The sequence below is a fragment of the Eubalaena glacialis genome, chromosome 4 (genome assembly GCF_028564815.1).
Source record: "Eubalaena glacialis isolate mEubGla1 chromosome 4, mEubGla1.1.hap2.+ XY, whole genome shotgun sequence".
Classification (NCBI taxonomy): Eukaryota; Metazoa; Chordata; class Mammalia; order Artiodactyla; family Balaenidae; genus Eubalaena; species Eubalaena glacialis.
In genome coordinates, this window is record NC_083719.1 from 32,336,389 (window position 1) to 32,357,670 (window position 21,282).

Genomic DNA, 21,282 nt, shown 5'->3' on the forward strand with positions numbered 1-21,282 from the left:
TTATAGATGTATAAAACATCTTTGAATGCATACAAAATATTAACAGACATTATCTTCAGAAAAGATAGAAAAAGGGGGTAGGGAGACATTTTTCATTTTAAACCATTTTAGACTACTTGAATTTGGTGGGTTACCTTAACTCCCTACTTAGAGACTCTAAAAACTTACTTTTCCTGCTTTTCTTTTAGGTTCTTTACTTTGCAAAAGTAATATAAGATTTTAATTATATTATCAGCATACCAAATTTCTACTACTGCTACTACAACCACTATATTACTCTATATACTATACTACCATAATCTCCTCTATACATGAACATCTCAGTACAAAAATTCTAATTAAGAAGGTATTTTGAGCTTTATGCAGGAATAGTTACATTCACATGGTATTGCCTGGTTAGTCTTTTGACCAGTGGCATCCATGTGGAAAACACTAGCAAAGTTGAGGGGTATGGTTTATAGCTATGAAATGCACTGAGTTTCTGATGTGGATCACCTTGAGGATTCTGCCCAAAAGGACCTACTGGAGGAGCAAGAAGACCCCAAATGAGGGTGAACCTCTAGCTACTAGGAGGTATTGTAAGTAGGCAGCCAGAGGAGCCATTGATCCAGTCAAGGGAACTGCAAATGAGAGATCCCCAGAGTGAGGTCTTTGAGGAATTCACGAACATAACCCTAGAGTAAAAGAATCAACATCTGAAATCTGCCCCACTCAAAGCTAACAACCCCAGATAACAGCTGCATCAGTTGAGTAAGACTGTCCATGACCCTGTACCGCTTCCTCCTCCTCCTCCTCCTCCTCCTGCTCTAAAGCTGGAGAGGCTCCAAATTTGCAGCTGGTAAATGGGGAGGAGATAAATAATAAAGAGTGATGAAATGAACCATATCCTCCCTCCATTGCAGGTTTCTAAGTCTATACCAAGCCTGTGCTAGGGATGAAAGTTTTAAATTGAATGAGTGAATTTTCAATATTATTCAGGCCTGGATGCTTTATTACCTAGAAAAAGAGACAGTCTCAACTTCATCTTGGCATGCTGCAAGCTACTGGGAGGAAATCAAATATAGTGGAAAGAGCATGGGCTTTGGAATCAAAAAATGCCCCTGCTCTGTTATTTTCAAGCTCTGTGACCTAGGATAAATTAGTTTACTCATCTTAGCTTCCACATTTTCATTCACAACATAGAAATAATACAAAAACATTTCACAGGGTTGCTGTGAGGATTAAGTGAGGTAATACTTGAAAGGCACTAAGTTTAATGGTAGGCAATCACTAAGTTAGTTCCCTTCCCTTTCTCCCTTTCTCTGATTAATTTGAGAGAGTAGACTATACTGTCTTTATTTTTACATCTCACATTTACTGCCTAACTAACTGCAATTCAGCATCTGTTTATAACTTGTTACTGAAATTGCTCTAGCAAAATTCACCAATGACCTGTCACCTTCAACAGGCTTTTTTTCTAGTGTTCACCTTACCTAACCTCTCTCAAGAATATATACCACTGGCCTCTCCTTCCTGAAGCATCCTTTAGTGAAGCCATGCTGATAATTTTTTCCTCAGTGTCCCTGTCCTTTCATTCCCCTCATTAAAGCAGAGTGTTCAGGCTTCCCTGTTGGCACAGTGGTTAAGAATCCGCCTGACACGAGTTCGAGTCCCGGTCTGGGACGATCCCACATGCCGCAGAGCAACTAAGCCCGTGCGCCACAACTACTGAGCCTGTGCTCTAGAGCCCGCGAGCCACAACTACTGAGCCCGTGTGCCACAACTACTGAAGCCCGCACGCCTAGAGCCCATGCTCTGCAACAAGAGAAGCCGCCACATTGAGAAGCCCGCGCACCGCAACAAAGAGTAGCCCCCGCTCTCTGCAACTAGAGAAAGGCTGCGCACAACAACGAAGACCCAATGCAGCCAAAAATTAAAAATAAATAGTTATATATGAAAAAAAGCATAAAGATAAAAAAAAAAAAGCAGAGTGTTCTCTAGGGAGCAATTTCCAGTTTTATTTCTTTGTTCTTTACATTTTCCTTGGTGATCTCACTCAATTCAAATTTCAACTACTACTATTCACTGACAACTCCCAAACTTCTATCTTCAGCTCACATCTGAGCTCCAGATCCACATTTCCAAATATTTTCTGGATACTATCACTTGCCATACAACAGGCAATACCAGTTCAACTTATTCGAAATTCATTATCCTCAGTCCTGCAAACCACCTTTTGTAATCACAATCTTTTAATGGTAAGCCATTATGTATTCAGTCATTCAAATCAGAAACCTTAAGTGTCAAGTGGGACCCCTCATTCATTACATCCAATCAGTTCACAAATCCTGTCCATCTTATTTCAAAAATGTCCAGAAAATGTGTCCCTGACTATTGAACCTAACCACCACTGAAGTCCATGCTCTTATCAATTTTGCTTCTAAACTGGTCTCAGTATTCCTAGATTCCTTTACCTTTGATGATCAAACTTCTGCTACTACACCGTGATCTTTTTCTAAAGTATAGTTCTGATTATGAATATTCTTTACACTTGTAAAGATTCCTCCACTTCCTACAAAATTGAAATCCCTTAGTATGACATAATGTGGCTTATAAAAGCCTAGTTCTAATTCTAATTCAATCTAGTTCTAATTCACCATTCCATCCTCATCTTGCCACACCCCACTTATCCTAGCCCCAACCGCACTGGAATATGGCTTTCCTCACAAGTCTGTGAAGTTTCAATAACCTATACAGATTTATTATTCTGCCCCCTCATCCTTGAACATCCTTCTTCCAATTTATTTGACTATTTACTCCTCAAGACCGCTTCAAATATCACATCCTCTCCTCAGCCTAACATTTTTTTTGCTAATCCCTAAGGCAGAATCATTAACCCTTCTTCTGTTTCCTTATACATGACACATGATTTTGTTATATCAGTTAATATTTTGTACCTACTATCTGAAAGTGCTGTACCAGATTTGCTAAGCAATTTCCTAATATAATTTGTATAATAAGGTGACCAATCTTATTACGGTAACTAGTTTAAACATCTTCTATTTAGAAAATAAAACTATCATATCTCTCTCTCTTTTTTTTTTTTTTTGGCTGCACTGGGCTTCATTGCTGCATGTGGGCTTTCTCTAGTTGCGGCCAGTGGGGGCTACTCTATGTTGCAGTGTGCGGGGCTTCTCATTACGGTGGCTTCTCTTGTTGCAAAGGATGGGCTCTAGGCATGCAGGCTTCAGTAGTTGCAGCATGCGGGCCCCAGAGCGCACGGGCTTCAGGAGTTGTGGCGTGCAGGCTCAGTAGTTGTGGCGCACGGGCTTAGTTGCCCCACAGCATGTGGGTTCTTCACGGACCAGGGATCGAACCCATGTCCCCTGCATGGGCAGGCAGATTCTTAACCACTGGACCACCAGGGAAGTTCAAAACTATCACATCTTTATTTTAGTTTTCTAATTCACCAATTACTGAAAGACTTCAGGCCTGCAGTTGTACACTTTATAGTATTTTTTTTCCCTTTTTTTCTTCCAGTTTTACGGAGATATAACTGACATACAGCACTGTGTAAGTCTAAGGAGTACAGCACAATGATGTGACTTACACACATCATGAAAGGCTCATCAAAATAAGTTTAGTGAACATCCATCATCTCATACAGATACAAAATTAAAGAAATAAAAAAAAAATTTTCCCTTGTGATAAGAACTCCTAGGATTTACTCTCTCGACAACTTTCATATATAACATACAGCTGTGCTAATTATATTTATCATGTTGTACATTATCCCTAGTACTTATTTATAACTGGAAGTTTGTATCATTTGACTGCCTTCACCCAATTCCCTCTCCCCCCACACCCCACCTCTGGTAACTATAACTATAGCTATAGTATTTTTTAAAAATTAGAGTATCTTATGAAACATGGTTCAATATAGACAATATAAATAACGATCTGAAATAATGGAAAATCTGAAAATCATTTACATTAGGATTGATTATTCCATGAGTTTCTAAGATGCTTTGACAATTTACAATGCTTCAAACGAAACTGAAGTCCCTTAGGAAGTTAACTAATACCTTCAAACTACTCCCTTCTTCTTAGATTTCCCTATTATGTACAACAGCAAGAAGTTTGCTCTCAGATTTATGAAAAGTACACCTTAAAATAAAGTTTAATTAGATTATTATATCTGCTTGGTAGAACTCTTTTATAATCTTCATTTAGGAAAATTGTTTTAGTTTCAGCTTAAAAGGGGTGTGAAAGGAACCCAAGAATAAAAGAAATGATGGTAAGTAGGGTTGACAAACAATACCAATAGATTATATCAATTAAATTGAAAGCAAAATTTCAACAGAATTTACACAAAATCAATAGTTCGCTATAAAATAACTATAGTTTAAAAAATGGATAAATATGAATACAAATAATTATACAGAATTTTAAGACTTGACTTCACATGAATGTTTAAATATTTAACTTTTTTAGTTTCAAAATACTGACGATATTTTTTAAATCCTCTAAATTCACAATCTATTTCCCAAGATAAAAAGATACAAATTGAAACTTATTCAATAGCAAGTTACCTTGTGCCACTTTTCCAATTGTTTTGCTACATAACCCCTTTCATTCAAATAGGAAAACCCTTTTGGAATGGACAGAAATCTGTAAATTAAAACAGGCAATAGTTTAACATTGAGTCTCACAAAAAATGTTTAAGGAGCTAAAATATCTCAAACAAAATATGTTTAAGGAGGTAAAAGACTTTAAGAACAGCTCCTTCCTAAAACTAAAAGGTCAATTATTATTCATTGTAATTTCAAATACAAATAAATTTTCATAATCTGTGCAGAAACACGTGAATCCAACCACAGTAAAGAAAATGTCATGAAAAGAATGAGGACACATGGAAATGTAAAAGAAACATTAAGAAAAACAATGAAAAGACAGAGTTTCAGTATTAAAGGATGTCCAACATTCTAAAATAGGCCTCTTTCAGAAGTTAACAGCTAAACTCTTTAGACTGCTTCCTTTACAGATTTGAATCCAGCTTTAATACACACTGCCAGAGAGAACACAACAGAAAACATAACTATAAGAAAATTTTTCTTAAAATTTACCTCAGGAGGAGAAGCAAACCCTTGTCCCCAAGGTGAGATAAAGCTGGCTTCATCTGAATAAGAGCATGAAGATTGGCCTAAAAGAAATAATTATTAGGCAAATTAATAACTGCATGAAGATAGTTAAATTCTCTATTTCTAAAACCACTATACTATATACATTATAATTTCACATAATTTTCTATCAAATTTGAATATTTTAATAAAAATTCATGTCTAAGGGTTTTATTATAAAATAATGAAACTTTACCTTGTCTTCACACGCTTCATCGAGAATATCAAGAGCTTCAGAAGAAATCGTTTTGTTTTTATCATGCAGCTGGGTCACTAGTAATTCAATTCCCCAATTATTGAAGAATTCAACATTAGCTCTCAATAATACTCTTAAATGTTTTGTTGCATACAGCCTGCAGGCCTATAAAGATAAATAAGAACATTAAAAAAAAAAAAAAGAAAAAAACCACCACCCAAACTTCACTATGGACGGTCTATTCGACTTTGTTTTGGGACAGTTCTGCTACTTGAAAAGGGCAGAAAGACTGGAATTGATGGTCTAGCCCTTGATATGAATATTTTTTTAGTCCAAGTAAAGTAAAATACTTCTGTTTCGATCTAGCTGCTTCTTTCCCTTTATATAAAAATATGTGTACTGTATCCAGTTCTTTGGAGGAACTAAAATTTTAAAGTAAACTAAAATTCCATCCCATAGTCTTAGAATTTATAATTAGTTCTATTAGGCCAAAATTTATAAAGTACTGAATTAACTGGTTATGAAATATACAGTTTTATTGCCTATGTTATACTCACATCAGTGGCTGCTGTTAAGATTTTGGAAAGTATGACCCTAGCCAATCCATCTCTGCTATAGTCCAAGCTCGAAACAGTCAGTTTCAGCAAGTGATCTTGGTTTTTCAAGGAGCAAAGGTTAAGTAAACTAAAATAAGGATGAAAATAATGAAGGTTACTAGAAATTACTGTACTGATTCATTAATTCAACAAATATTTTTAAATTCCTAATAAACAAGCATTTCTAAAAGAAAGCACTTAATAAATATCACATTTAAAAAAAAAGCATCAGAGCATCAAGACAACTCTAATTAAATATTTTTTTGCATTTTAATAAAAACTTACCAAACACAGGTACACAGACTAAAAAGCATGCCCTTTCTGATCACATTAAAAATAGTTTAGGTATATACTGAAACAGAATTTAGGAATGCTCACCATTGAAATACACTGCATTTTTCCAGCATTTTGACTCCATGAGGGTGGCAAGAAAGTGTTCCAATAAATAAAAAGTAGTGTTGACTAAGAGTAGTCAATAAACCATTATTTTGAAGACTTCTTTCAGGTTTCATGCCAGACGAGGCATTGAGCCACTGAACAATATCCTTTACTAGGTCTTCTAAGTATCCTTGCCCATCCTAAAAGCAAATACATTATGATATTGCTAGAAAAGGACTTAGTGCCTACAATTAGAAAAATCACCTCTAATCAAGTCCAAAAAATTTAATGATAATGATGAAGTTACTAAAACAGATATCAATCACTGAGTATCTGTTCTTTTTAATCCCACTCAACACAGTGCTGCATGAGATGGTATTATTTTCCATCTTACAAGGAGAAAACCAGGTCTTCTAGAAGGCAAATTAATTGTCCAAAGTCACATAAATAGCTAGTGACTAAGTCAGGATAAAAATCTAGGTTTGGGGCTTCCCTGGTGGCGCAGTGGTTGAGAATCTGCCTGCCAATGCAGGGGACACAGGTTCGAGCCCTGGTCCAGGAAGATCCCACATGCCGCGGAGCTACTAGGCCCGTGAGCCACAATTGCTGAGCCTGCGCGTCCGGAGCCTGTGCTCCGCAACAAGAGAGGCCGCGATAGTGAGAGGCCCGCGCACCGCGATGAAGAGTGGCCCCCACTTGCCACAACTAGAGAAAGCCCTCGCACAGAAACGAAGACCCAACACAGCCATAAATAAATAAATAAAATTAAAAAAAAAAAAAAAAAACTTTATTAAAAAAAAAAAAATCTAGGTTTGGTCTCATTCTCAATGTTTCTAAATATAGCTTATGCCTATTCAGAAATAAAAGGAAGGGGGCAAATTCAGTGAAAAACATTTACTCTGGAAAATATACAAAGTGCTTATTACCTCTTCAGACTCAAGAAGAAATTCTGTAAACTGGCAACCCACAACTGTGAGCTGCTTGGACTTAGCAAAATCCAGATCCAGATTGGCATATAATTTACTGCTGGGCTTGTAAAAATAAAGTAGTCTTCGTACAAACCTACGATCAAAATAAAAAATCAGCAACAAAGTAATAAACCAAATAATTCTTTTAGAATCTTAACCATAACTTATGATATAATAAGGTTTTGAATATGTTTTGGGTTTAAACCATTGAGCTAAATGGCAAGAAATTTAATAAACACATTTGGTACATTCCACACACAAACCAACCATAAAAAACAACAAAAAATCCCCTTCATTATAAAAAGTATCTTTGTGAAATAAGAATTTTATGGTGAGATGCCTGACAGAAATAGTGGAGAAGAAAGATGCTAGCAGGAAAATTGCAGATATAACATAGCTAGAAGATACAGTTGGAGAAATATGAGGAAGCCACCTGGATATAAATTTTCATTCTTTTTTTTTTTTTTCTTTTTAAATGCACACATTTTATTTTACTATCAGGTCTTTTTTTCTTTTCAACTCTCTTTTAATCCAGAATATATAAATTTTTTTCTGTACTGTACTTTATCAAGAACTTTGTCCCATGGCTCTATAAAATAATCTTATAGATAATTTAATTTATAAAATAATTTATAAATTAATTTATAAATTATAATTATTTATAATTTATAAAGATAATTTATAAAATAATCTTATAGATAATACTAGATAATTGTAAGCAAATGTTACCACACCATGATTTTATCAGTTTTTCACAATTAGGCAAAAAAGTCAACCATAAAAGCTCCAGGTAATATTTAAGCAACTGAATTTATAAAGCAATGGATGATATTTCAATGTTATAATTTTCAACATTATGTTCTAAGCTTCCATGGAATTAAGTTCAATTTAATTTCGAGCACTACAATCCAATCTAATAAAGGTGCCAGATCCAGGAGTTGGAGAAACAAAGTTGAATGAGACTTCACCTCTGTTCTCAAGGAGTCTGAAAAGTTAGTGCTATGCTTCTTTACCCCAATGTAATTCTTATGTTCTGTATATTTCTCAAAACTTAATACAGATATTAAGTTAAATATCACTGAGTAGATGAATATAATCATTTATAATGTCAATGATATGAACTTCTCAAAAACATGAAGTAAAGTCCCTCTTATCCAATGAGATCAACACTGGTGGTTGGTTAGTCTAAACTTAGAAGGAGTAAAAATGCATGGGGTACTAGAAAACAGCACAATACCCGGAAGTACTGTATATGCTATAAACATTAGCATGTTTTATGGAAGGTGTGGTTGGTTATGAGGAGTGTAAAAAGGAAGAAGAATGAATAACCCTTCAAAGTCAGATGCAAAATTAAGTAGAATTGGAATATTTAAAATGGCCATCATTTTGAGAGGGAGACACTATGTCCTTATTATGTCATTCTCATACATTAGGGCTAAGATAAGTACATGGCTGATATTCCTCGATTTGAGAAACTTTAATCTCAAGTATTTCATTTGTTCCAAAACTAAAACCAGAATGTAAATAACCAGAAAAAGAATTAGCTGATGCTTTTTGGTTGTAAAATACCAACTACATATAAATACATATATATGTATCTACTGAATACCAACTATCAAAATGTACGTATGTATCTTTAAAACATCAATTATTACTTTTAGTAGGTATCAGGCATAATATAATTCAAATCTAAGTTCTTTAAATGCAAAACAGTTCTTACATACCTGTGCAACTGTTCATCTTTATAGTTTCTTAGATTTACATTTGGCCACTAGAAAAACATAATACGTTATATTATGTATTTATCAATTTCTAAACATATAATTATGATGAAGTACAATGAATAAGAAAATGAAAACAATCAAGCCATTACCAAGAAGTATCCTATCATACCTTAAGAATGGTCCCTATAAGATTCCAATTCCATTCAAGATTCTCTTTATGTTGAAGGACTTGGCTATCTCTAAGGTTCATTAAAAGAGCTTCCTCTGTATCCTAAAATCACCAGAAAGTAATATGAAATATTAAGACAAATTGGCCTCACATCAAAAAACTAACTTCAAATTTTAAAAACAAAATGGAAGGTTTTTCATTTAAGGAAGATTATCAAGGTTTTCTAACTTTAAAAAGTTATAAAAACACAGCTCCACTGCCTAGTCATTATAAAACTTAGAAGCCTTCTGAAAATCCATATGCATGAATAAAACTACAAATTCAAGCATGTATGCCTACTAAAATACAGTGGTTAAGAATTAGGAAATTAAACTGAAAATTGCATCTTCACGTCAGTACCTTAAGAACAAATATATCTTTCTGAACTCGGAGATATTGATCCCGTTTCTGGTGTGTTGCAATTGCTTTCTGAATAATGTGATCTAAATGAAGGCTATAAGGCTTAGGTCCTCGTTTCTTCATTTCATGGAAGCGTTTTAAACAGTTCAAGGCTGCACTGGCTCGCCTAATGAGAAAAAAATTAGTACAATTAATACAAGGCTAGCGTAATTTTAAGGAGATCACTTTGGTAAATTATTCTATTAAAACTTACATAAAACCATGCTAGAGACTGTTACTAAAAAGTAAATTACTTAACCAAATTTAGAACCACAAAGAAAAAAAACAAGAACACTGCTGATTTGTATGAAGAAACACTAATTATTTAGATTCAACGAAACATACTAATCTTTTCTTCTATGGTGGTGAGTACTTTTTGTATGTTAGTTTTAAGAACTCCTTCCTCAAGGTCAGAACCTAGTGACCTTACTTTCTTATTAAAGTTTTAAAACACTGCTTTTCACATTTAAGTCCTTAATCCATATGAAATTGATTTTTGTTTATGAGGTTGGATAACCAATGATTCCAGTATCAACTGAACAGTCTCTATTTTCCCCACTAATCTGCAATTGTAAATGGAATCCTTTTAAAAATTATTTTATTTTTTAAACTAATTAATTATTTATTTTGGCTGTGTTGGGTCTTCGTTGCTGTGCACGGGCGTTCTCTAGTTGCGGCTAGTGGGGGCTACTGCTCATTACGGTGCGCGGGCCTCTTACTGCTGTGGCTTCCCTTGTTGCGGAGCACGGGCTCTAATCGCACGGGCTTCAGTAGTTGCAGCACGCGGGCTGAGTAGTTGTGGCTTCTGGGCTCTAGAGCGCAGGCTCAGTAGTCGTAGCACACGGGCTTAGTTGCTCCGTGGCATGTGAGATCTTCCCGGACCAGGGATCGAACCTGTGTCTCCTGCATTGGCAGGTGGATTCTTAACCACTGTGCCACCAGGGAAGTCCCTAGAAATTATTTTAAATTCCCTTTTTGTGGTGCATAAAATACAGTTTTCTAGAATTTGGTAGTGATCAAGTCTCAACTTCAGAAGTTCTGGTAAATACAAATCAGATTTAAAATTTAAAAACCTTAGGATGTGCTCAGATTGGCAAGCATTTATCAGTAAAGAGCTTACCGAGCTAAAAAAATCTTTCTTAGATTATTACTGGAATTTTGAAGGTAAATTTGAATTCCTGATGAACACTAAATACCATGGCCATAATCTGACCCAGAGAGTTCAGGTCTACCAGGCTTTGGGCAAGTACGTTTTTCCATCAAGAAACTACTAAAATAAAAGTTGAATGCCACCACTACCAATGTTAGCCTAAGAGTCAGAGCTGATGGTCCCTAATGCCCTCAGTTTATAATACAACTTCAGTCTGTTAAATAATAGTATTTTCACTGACAGATTTAAAACTAATAAACAAAGTATTATTTATTTATAGTGAGGCCCTTATGTGTACTTTTGAATTAATAAAGCTAACTAAACTTTTGAGAAATGTTATTATAACTTAACAAAAATTCCTAGTTCTGAATAGCTAATGAACTACATTTCAAAACATTACAAAAAAAAATAATGAAGCCTAAATATATAAATTCCAACTTTCTTTTTCCAACATTTTTAACCACACATACAAAAGAATACACTGTTAGTCTTTGTGCTTTAATTTGAAATAATTCAGACATTGAAAAAGAGACTGAACTGTTGCTCAAAACATAAAACAGTCCAAAAAACTCTCAATCCCAATATTTTTACTGATCTGGTAGAAAGTTTATGTCCTTGTCCAGAAACATGCTAGAAAAGGTTGATTTTACTAAACTAAAATACTCTGTAGCCTAAAATACAAATTATTTTTAAAAACTGTTAATTTTCCTCTTATCCAAAGGCTTCCCTAAATAATTCTCAGCCATAACCTATATATACTACTTTCTTATAAAGAAGATAAGGTCATCTAGGTGGGTATTAAATATACAGGCACAAGCTTTGCTAGAGCTCTGATACTTACAGTCTCTTTTCCTTAGGGATATCAAAGGATGCAGCCATATTCATTAGGGTTGGCAGGCAGTGCAAATGATGGCTATGTGAATGAGGAAGAATTGTGTTTGCCTAAAATGAACCATAATATTTTTGAAAAATAGAGTATTTTATGTTACAGATTATCCAGATATAATGCTAAAAGGTTTTACTCATGAATTATTCATTTTCTAATATATACTTACAGCTAATTTTTATCTCATCTACTTTCAACAAGGATGAGATGTAACAAATATAAAGATACAGGCTCATATTATGTTAATAAAACTCTAAATTTCATACATCCTTTATTATAACATTAAATTATAATTTTAAGTGGTACCCAATTAAACTCAATTCTTAAATAATCTAAAAGGACTACATGTCAAAACTTGGATCCAGTGTTATAATGTTATGTTAAAACTAGCATTTAAAATGCTGGATGCAATATCATAACTTATGAGTTGACTTCTTAGGTTTAAAAACCACCTTCTCAAAACAGGTTTGTCTCATATTCCAACAGTCTCTAAATAAGAAACTTGTCTTCTGCTTTCCAAACAAAGTCCTACCACCCAATCTGCTTTCTAACAATAAAGATAAATTAATTAAATGTGGAAGCCAGAAGATGTAAGAATAACAAGCAATGAACTAACACTGCTATACTCAAAATGACTAGCTTTTATATTTCAAGGGAATCACAGAATTCTGGTGCACGGGGGAAGGGAATGGATGAAATTTATTAAAGAGATTCCTTCATATAAAGGCAAATAATTCTAGATATTGATATCCTTACAGAAATGATATCTTAATTAAAATAAAAATAATCACACCTGAGATTCTGCAATATTACTTAATTATCTCATAGATGGACTGCAGGAAAACAGAGCAAGTGGCTAAAATAATTCACTAATAAAGACAGTTATCATTAAACTGTTTAAAATTCTCTTTTGCTCACTCACAAAGCCCAACTGCTATGTAGAAAAAAAACCCTGGTGATGGAGGGGACCAAAAACAACTACAAAAACAAAAAATATTCTGCCAATAATAAGCCATAACATAATTTTAAAAGATTTGCCATAAGTTTACTTAATGAGTTTAAAGTGGTTCTTTTTATTTAGTGTTTGTTAACTAATCGGTGACAGAAATATAAATTTCTAATTTGCAAATAATCAGAGTACCCTCACTGCTTGATCTGCTGGGAATAGAGAATGATCAGATTACTCTGCTAGCTCCTTGTTTCCAGAAGTTACTGATGTCATAAAATCATGGCCAAAAAAAAAAAAAAAAAAAAAGATTCCCACCCTCCAAACCTAAACCTACAAGTTTACAGAGAAGTATGTGTTCAAATGAGGCAGTTATATTTAGATTTTTTCCCACAAAGTTTTCTAAAATTCAGGCACTGACTATTATATATCAATTCTATTTAGCTGACTGAAGTAATACCCATAGTTTTGTAATTTCATGCTTTTTAGGTAGGAAGTCATTCTAAGAGAAAGACTTTTAGGACTTAAAATGCCAGCATCAAAAGTGAGTATAAAAAAGCAATATTCAGTTCTCTGTATTTTTTATATTTGTTCCATTTAAAAAACTAGCCTATATATATAAGATACAAGGTATCAAGGGTTCTTTGTAATGCAAAGATAAACATTCAAATAAATGCAAACTTATTTTTTTGAGATAATGCAAAGTAACATTGTTAAAATAGCCTGTTTCATAAATTAAAACATTAATAGTATGAAACGTAATCAGAAGTTGTTAAACTTACCATATGTAAAAGCTCTCCTAAAAGGATGGTAGCTCTAACTGAGATATGGTCATCGCTGTTTGTTATCACCTCAACCAAACCCTTTGAAAATAAGAAGAAAATATCATAGTTGCAAAACAGTATATATGAATACAATTATGTATCATATGTTTGTTGCTCTGAAAGAATTCTGTTAGAGAAAATAAAATAAATAAAATAGAATAAAGTAAGGTTTATAACTCTTACCTCTAAAAGCCCATTACGAATAAATGCTGAGAGTATCAGTGCCAAATAATTATCCATGAGGTCTGGCCTGGAAATAAGCACAGCACAGAAAAATTTAAATATTGTTCCATACACTACAAAATTTAACATAAAAATAGTAATTGTAATAAATCTGAACTATTTCTATATCTAAAGTCTACCTGGATCTGGCACGATGAGGAAGAATAGTTTTTGCCTCAGCTGCTACAAAGCCATCCGAAAGCCTCCAACTGTCTTGAAATCTACCTGGATCTAAAATAGTTAAATTTAGATAGTTAGAAGAAAATAATATACCAATGAAACACTTCAAATAACCATCAGCTAAGCAGGCTACAAATAATTTTCTTAAATGTTCGTTAAAAAAAAAAAAAGACTCAGGAAGGCATACAGAAAAAAACGATTTATGTAAATGAACACAGATCTAACTTCCTTCACTGAGGGACTCAGAGTCATTTGGGCTAAAATAAAATAACAAAAATCAAATAATCCAACGTGAGAATCACATAAGGTTTCTTATTAACTCCTCTCTTCCTTTCTTAGTCCATCCTTCTATTAATTTCACTGCTCATTTCAGGAGCTAGGGTGATGGAGAAGAAATTAAAATTTCTTTTTAGAAATTTATCTGAGATTTTATTTTTATATTAATTTCAGGCCACAAATATGCAGTAAGAAAAGAAAATGATATTCAATATTTAGTTCAGTATTTTTCCTTTGAGGAACTCTGCCTCCATTAGATAATACATTTAAAAAATTACAATATATGAGTAGTGAATGCACTTCAATACTTACCTACACTGAGCAGTGCTTCTATGAACTCTTCAGTCACAACAGGTAGAGGAAGACGAAATATATCATAAAGCACTTCAAGGAGACCTCGCTGCAAGTACAAATAAATACAGTTCATTTGTTTTATGGAATAAATCTTTGTTTATAATTTTTTAAATGTCCTATTCACAGATTAAAAAATTGATAAAAACAGAACTACTGTATTTTAGAAAACTACCATTATCAGGCCTATATTAGAGAAAAGATAACTACTGAATGCTTACTACATATACATGATGTAATCTTGTCAATAAATCTTTTATTATCCCCACTGTACACATGAAGAAATACATTTAAAGGTTAAAAATAATTTGCCCAAGGTCATGGAGCTATAAATAATAAAACCAGGAGTCAAACCTCAGTCGGCCAGACTCAAAGGACCATGTTCTTTCACCATTTACTGAGTAAGAAGTCAACTGAATTGGAACCTTTCCATCTATAATTACATCCTTCCATGGTCTAAATGCTTTTATTTTTAGTTCACATTTTAAGCAAGGCACCTCTAGCTAATATTTACTACTAAAAATAAGAAACAAGGGGGCAAATTTTGTCCCTCTGAACAAAATTAAAACAAAAACATTGAAGAGGAAAAGGAAGAAGCACATGAAGAGTTAATTTTTTTCCTCTAATTTCAATTTGTTTTAGCTGTTTAATACAATTCCTATACACTAATAACTTTGGACTATGTCTAATAAATAAGTATATAAATACCCCAATTTTAATCAGAACCACTACTCATAACATATAAAAACACAAGTTAGAAGGCATAAGTTGCATAAATACTATATTTACTTTTTAAGTATATTTTTCTGTATTGCTTGAACCTTTTACAGTGAGAATGCCCCTGTGTACTGTTTGCACTTTTTATTGAATAAAGCATAATAAATTTCACATTTTTAATCTAATTTTAATACAGCCATAGTTCCTAACAACAGCAGTGTTTCAAATGATTCATATTATATTCTTAGGGTTCAACTAAGTAGTAAATATTTATTCATGTATTTTTAAAATGTTCTGTGATACAGATTAACAATTCATGAGGAAAATGCATTACCTGAAATAAATTTTTTCCAATTAATTTCCTCCACTAAAACTCCACGAATGAAACAATCAGAATAACTTTTACCTACCCTTATTTCCATATTTGGAATGCAAAGTACTCCAATTAGAGACTGAATCCCAGAGTTTCCAGGCTTACATAAATTAATAATACCTAAAAAAGATAAAAAGAAAAAAAAATAACTGATTTGAATTTCAAAAAAATTTTCTATAGTAATGTATCCATAATACAAAATGTGACATTTTTCCAAGCTAAATTACACTATTACTTTATCATAATTGATAGTATATTTCAAACATTCTCTGAATTTCCCAATTAGAGATTATCAATAATTTTATCCTTTAAATTACTTCTTCTATTTGTTTCATACCCAAAAAGGTTTCATGAATCTGACTGCCTATTATTCCCATTTGCTGATGAGTGATTCTCAGGGATATTGGAGAGAATAAGACAATGTCTTGCTTATTTAACACTTTCTCAACCTAAATTGATGAACTTTGCTTGGCATTTGCCTTTTAAAAGTTTAAGTCTAACACTTAACGAATGCACAGAAGAGTATAACCAATAGACTTCAAATAAACTGCATGGATCAAAATATTAAGTGAGAGAATTTACTCAAACAATTTTAAACATATTAACACCATGTCACAAAAGAAGATATGTATCAGTAAGTAGCCAATAAACACATACAAAAGTGTTCAATATCATTAGTTACTGGGGAAATACAAATTACAGTCATAATAAGATACTGTCATGCACCCAACAGAGTGGCTGAAATTAAAAACTGATAACACCAGATGCTGGCAAGGATGTAGAGCAACTGGAACTCACATACCTACACGATAGGAGTATAAAATAGTGCTTCAGTATTTTGAGAAAAAGTCTTGCAGTTTCTCATAAAACTAAACATATATCGGGACTTTCCTGGTGGTGCAGTGGTTAAGAATCCGCCTGCCAATGCAGGGGACAGGGGTTCGAGCTCTGGTATGGGAAGATCCCACATGCCGTGGATCAACTAAGCCCGTGTACCACAACTACTGAGCCTGTGTTCTAAAGCCCACGAGCCACAACTACTGAGCCCGCGTGCCACAACTACTGAAGCCCACGCACCCTAGAGCCTACATCACAACTACTTAGCCCACGCACCACAACTACTGAAGCCTGAGCACTGCAACTACTAAGTCCGCGTGCTGCAACTAATGAAGACCTTGCACCTAGAGCCCGTGCCCTGCAACAAGAGAAGCCACTGCAATGAGAAGCCCGCGCACTGCAAAGAGTAGCCCCTGCTCGCCACAACTAGAGAAAGCCCACGTGCAGCAACGAAGACCCAACACAGCCAAAAAAAAAAAAACCATAATCCACCCTGTGACTCAGCAGTTCTATTTGGTATTTACCCAAAAGGAAAGAAAGCTTATATCTGAAAAAAAAATTTTACAGTGCTGCTCATAGTAGCTCTATTTAGAATGGTCAAAACTGGAAACAGGTCAGGTATTCACTAACAGGAGGAAGGCTAAAAACACAGTGATATATTTACCCCGTGGAATACTACTCAGCAATAAAAAGGAACATATTACTGATATATACAACATGAATCAGTAGCATTTGCTGAGTGAAATCAGAATCATTGAGTTGAGTGAAAAAAGCCTACACACAAAAGTATACATATACTATGATTCCACTTAAATGAAGTTTCAGAACAGGCAAAAATGATTTGTGATAAAAAATAAACAGAGCAGTGGTTGCTTCTTACAGGAGTGGGGTCAGGGATTAACTAGGAAGGGACATGAGAGAACTTTCTGCGATGATGGTAATGTTCTATATCCTAAAAAGAGTTTGGATACACAGGTATAAGCATTTGTCAAAACTCATCAAATGGCAGACTCAAGATTTGTGCATTTCACTGTAAGGGGTAAATTTTACCTCAACCCCCCCCCCCAAAAAAACCTCAGAAACAAACAAAAATAACCAAATAAAAACCCTAAACAAATACTGAACTTTAGGCAATAATGTGCATGCTGAAGTGTTTAGGAATCAGGAGCACTTAATTTTGCAACTTCTTTAAAATGCATTAGAATAACATGAGGACTGATGAATTCTCAGAGGACTAGGCAGATGGGTTGATATGTAATAAAGCAAATAGAGCAAAATCTAAGTGGTAGGAGTATATGGTGTTCACTGTATAATTTTTCTGTATAGTTGAAATTTTTGATAAAATGTTAGGGAAAACATTTTTAAAAAGTAAAGGAAAACATTTTTAAAAAGTCATATAGGATTCTGAAGTTCCCTGTTACTTCTAGCTAAGCACATATATTTATATTTATGAATAATATGTATCTTCTCTTTGCACTTTGGTTCAAAATTCAAATTAAAACATAATAGACAGACTTACTTAAAATACCAAAATAATGTTTCTCAAACTTTGATGTCTGACAGTAATTTGAGAGATTATAGATTAAGATACAATGATCTGCAATCATAGTCTGCACTAATAGGGAAAACAGGCTATTGCAACTCAAGAAGAAACTGTGTTCTAAAAGTTCATTTTTCAGTCAGTTTTTTGGATTTTGAAATATATGATAGAAATAACATTACAAACGTACAAAAGCTCATTTAACCCATACACAGTATCACAGAATCTAATACTATGTAGGAAATTATTTCTGTGAGAAAATGTTTTCAGAATTCTAACTTGAATAATATTCCAGTTCTTACTTCAATAGAAGAACACTCCAAACTTTTAAGTTTCTAATGATGGATCAGTGCATTAAAGGACTCTAGGACAAACTGAAGCAAAGTAGAAAAACGTTTAAGAGAAACAAGAGACTGGCAGAGGTTAGAGGTACAGTGATTGGAGAGCAGAGTCTACGGTAGAGAGAATGAGAAGACAGTAGCTAGGCTGTACTGGTGGTTAGAGTTAGATAGAATTCATTCTTGGGGGGAAGAAAGAAACCACTCTAATGGCAAGGAAGCTGAAGAATGGTGAAGGACGGTAGCTGTAGCTACACAAAATAAAGTTTTAAGTGATTTCTGAGGCAAGGGCACTGACAGTTAACCTTGGCAGGAGGACTGTGTTGGTTTTCTATGTTGAAAGAGTGTGTGGAGGCTAGTAAAGTATTAAAAACGATGTGTGATGGTTGAGCCCTCATAGAATCCTAGGTTGTCCATGAGGATAAGGGGAAATAGGCAGTCATGAGGTATAGCAAGGTTGGGATTTTTACCAAAATGTGAGAGGCCAGAGGAAGTCCTTGTACATATATTGGCTAGGGGCCAAGTCTATGGCTGGGATAGTCATTTTTATGGAAAAGATGTTAGCTGGTTACTTAAGTATACAGAAATGTTCAAGTAAATTTTCCTGTTCTATTTATTGCTATACTCCTTTGTATGCTATCCCTTAAATTATTCTGCAAAGTCAAGAAGGAAGAGGTTGGCTCCCCTGGTGGTGAAGTGGTTAAGAATCCACCTGCCAATGCAGGGGACACGGGTTCGAGCCCTGGTCTGGGAAGATCCCACATGCCGCGTAGCAACTAAGCCCATGTGCCACAACTACTAAGCCTGCGCTCTACAGCCCACAAGCCACAACTACTGAGCCCATGTGCCACAACTACTGAGGCCTGTGTGCCTAGAGCCCGTGCTCTGCAACAAGAGAAGCCACCGCAATGAGAAGCCCGTGCACTGCAACAAGGAGTAGCCCCTGCTCACCACAACTAGAGAAAACTTGCATGCAGCAACGAAGAAAACGCAGCCAAAAATTAAATAAATAAATAAATTTAAAAAAAAAAAAAGAAGGAAGAGGTAATGATTAATACAAAATAACACATTTAGTGGTGGTATTATTTTAAGAAAAATGTTTGCTTTTTATTCCATGGAAAGGTAAAACACATATAATCCCTCTTCTCAAGAAATATTGGACTACTAGGCAATAGAAATAAAAGCAAAAGTACGGTTTTCTCCGGGTATATGCCCAGGAGTGGCATTGCTGGGTCATATGGTAGTTCTATTTTTAGTTTTTTAAGGAACCTCCATACCATTCTCCACAGTGGCTGTACCAATTTACATTCTCATCAACAGTGCAAGAGGGTTCCCTTTTCTCCACACCCTCTCCAGCATTTATTATTTGTAGACTTTTTAATGAGGGCTATTCTGATCGGTGTGAGGTGATACCTCATTGTAGTTTTGATTTGCATTTCTCCAATAATTAGTGATGTTGAGCATCTTTTCATGTGCTTTTTGGCCATCTGTATGTCTTCTTTGGGGAAATGTCTATTTAGATCTTCCACCCATTTTTTCATTGGGTTATCTGGTCTTCTGATACTGAACTGCATGAGCTGTTTATATATTTTGGAGATTAATTCCTTGTCGGTTGCTTCATTTGCAAATATCTTCCCCCATTCTGAGGGCTGTCTTTTCATTTTGTTTATGGTTTCCTTTGCTGTGCAAACACTTTTAATTAGATCGCATTTATTTTTGTTTTTATTTTCATTACTCTAGGTGGATCAAAAAAGATCTTGCTGTGATTTATGTCAAAGAGTGTTCTGCCTATGTTTTCCTCTAGGAGTTTTATAGTGTCCAGCATTACATTTAAGTCTTTAATCCATTTGGAGCTTATTTTTGTGTATGGTGTTAGAGAGTGTTCTAATTTCATTCTTTTACATGTAGCTGTCCAGCATGGGAAACCAGCACCACTTATTGAAGAGACTGTCTTTTCTCCATTGTATATTCTTGCCTCCTTTGTTATAGATTAATTGACCATAGGTGAGTGGGTTTATTTCTGGGCTTTCTGTCTGTTCCACTGATCTATATTTCTGTTTTTATGCCAGTCCCATACTGTTTTGATGACTGTAGCTTTGTAGTATAGTCTGAAGTCAGGGAGCCTGATTCCTCCAGCTCCGTTTTTCTTTCTCAAGATTGCTTTGGCTATTTGGGTCTTTTATGTTTTCATACAGATTTTGTGTTCTAGTTACGTGAAAAATGCCATTTGTAATTTGATAGGGATTGCACTGAATCTGTAGATTGCTTTGGGGAGTATAGTCATTTTCACAAGAATATTTCACAAGAATATTGATTCTTCCAATCCAAGAACATGGTATATCTTCCCATCTGTTTGTGTCGTCTTTGATTTCTTTCATCAATATCTTACAGTTTTCTGAGTACAGGTCTTTTGCCTCTTTAGGTAGGTTTATTCTTAGGTATTTTATTCTTTATGTTGCGATGGTAAATGGGATTGTTTCCTTAATTTCTCTTTCTGATCTTCCATTGTTAGTGTAAAGGAATGCACCCCAATGTTCATTGCAGCACTATTTCCAATAGCCAGAACATGGAAGCAACCTAAACGTCCAACAACAGAGGAATGGATAAAGAAAACATGGTACATATATACAGTGGAACATTACCAGCAATAAAAAAAGAACAAAGTAATGCCATTTGCAGCAACAGGGATGAATCCAGAGATTATCATACTGAGTGAAGTAAGTCAGACACAGAAAGACAAATATATGATATCGCTTATATGTGGCATCTAGAAAAAAAAGGGGGGTACAAATGAACTTACTTACAAAACAGAAGTAGAGTCATGGATGTAGAAAACAAACTTATGGTTACAAGGGGATAAGAGTGGGGGAGGGATAAACTGGGAGATTGGGACTGACGTATACATACAACTATATATAAAATAGGTAACTAATAATAACCTGCTGTATAGCACAGAGAATTCTACTCAATACTCTGTAATGGCCTACATGGGAAAAGAATCTAAAAAAAAAAAA

The 21,282-nt window shown here is 34.4% G+C and overlaps 1 protein-coding gene across 2 annotated transcripts in view; it reads right to left on the bottom strand.

The window, feature by feature from the left end:
• RICTOR (RPTOR independent companion of MTOR complex 2) overlaps positions 1–21,282 on the bottom strand; it is a 115,517-nt gene that overhangs the window by 23,264 nt on the left and 70,971 nt on the right. For both annotated transcript variants that reach the window (XM_061187731.1, XM_061187730.1), the window contains exons 11-25: positions 15,591–15,673; positions 14,425–14,512; positions 13,797–13,887; positions 13,618–13,684; positions 13,393–13,473; positions 11,620–11,720; positions 9,590–9,755; positions 9,191–9,292; positions 9,022–9,068; positions 7,256–7,391; positions 6,330–6,529; positions 5,913–6,039; positions 5,356–5,520; positions 5,106–5,182; positions 4,572–4,650 (exon numbers count right to left, since the gene is read on the bottom strand). In XM_061187731.1, coding sequence (XP_061043714.1) covers positions 4,572–4,650; positions 5,106–5,182; positions 5,356–5,520; positions 5,913–6,039; positions 6,330–6,529; positions 7,256–7,391; positions 9,022–9,068; positions 9,191–9,292; positions 9,590–9,755; positions 11,620–11,720; positions 13,393–13,473; positions 13,618–13,684; positions 13,797–13,887; positions 14,425–14,512; positions 15,591–15,673 — 1,610 coding nt within the window. The remainder of the gene's footprint in view (positions 1–4,571; positions 4,651–5,105; positions 5,183–5,355; positions 5,521–5,912; positions 6,040–6,329; positions 6,530–7,255; positions 7,392–9,021; positions 9,069–9,190; positions 9,293–9,589; positions 9,756–11,619; positions 11,721–13,392; positions 13,474–13,617; positions 13,685–13,796; positions 13,888–14,424; positions 14,513–15,590; positions 15,674–21,282) is intronic.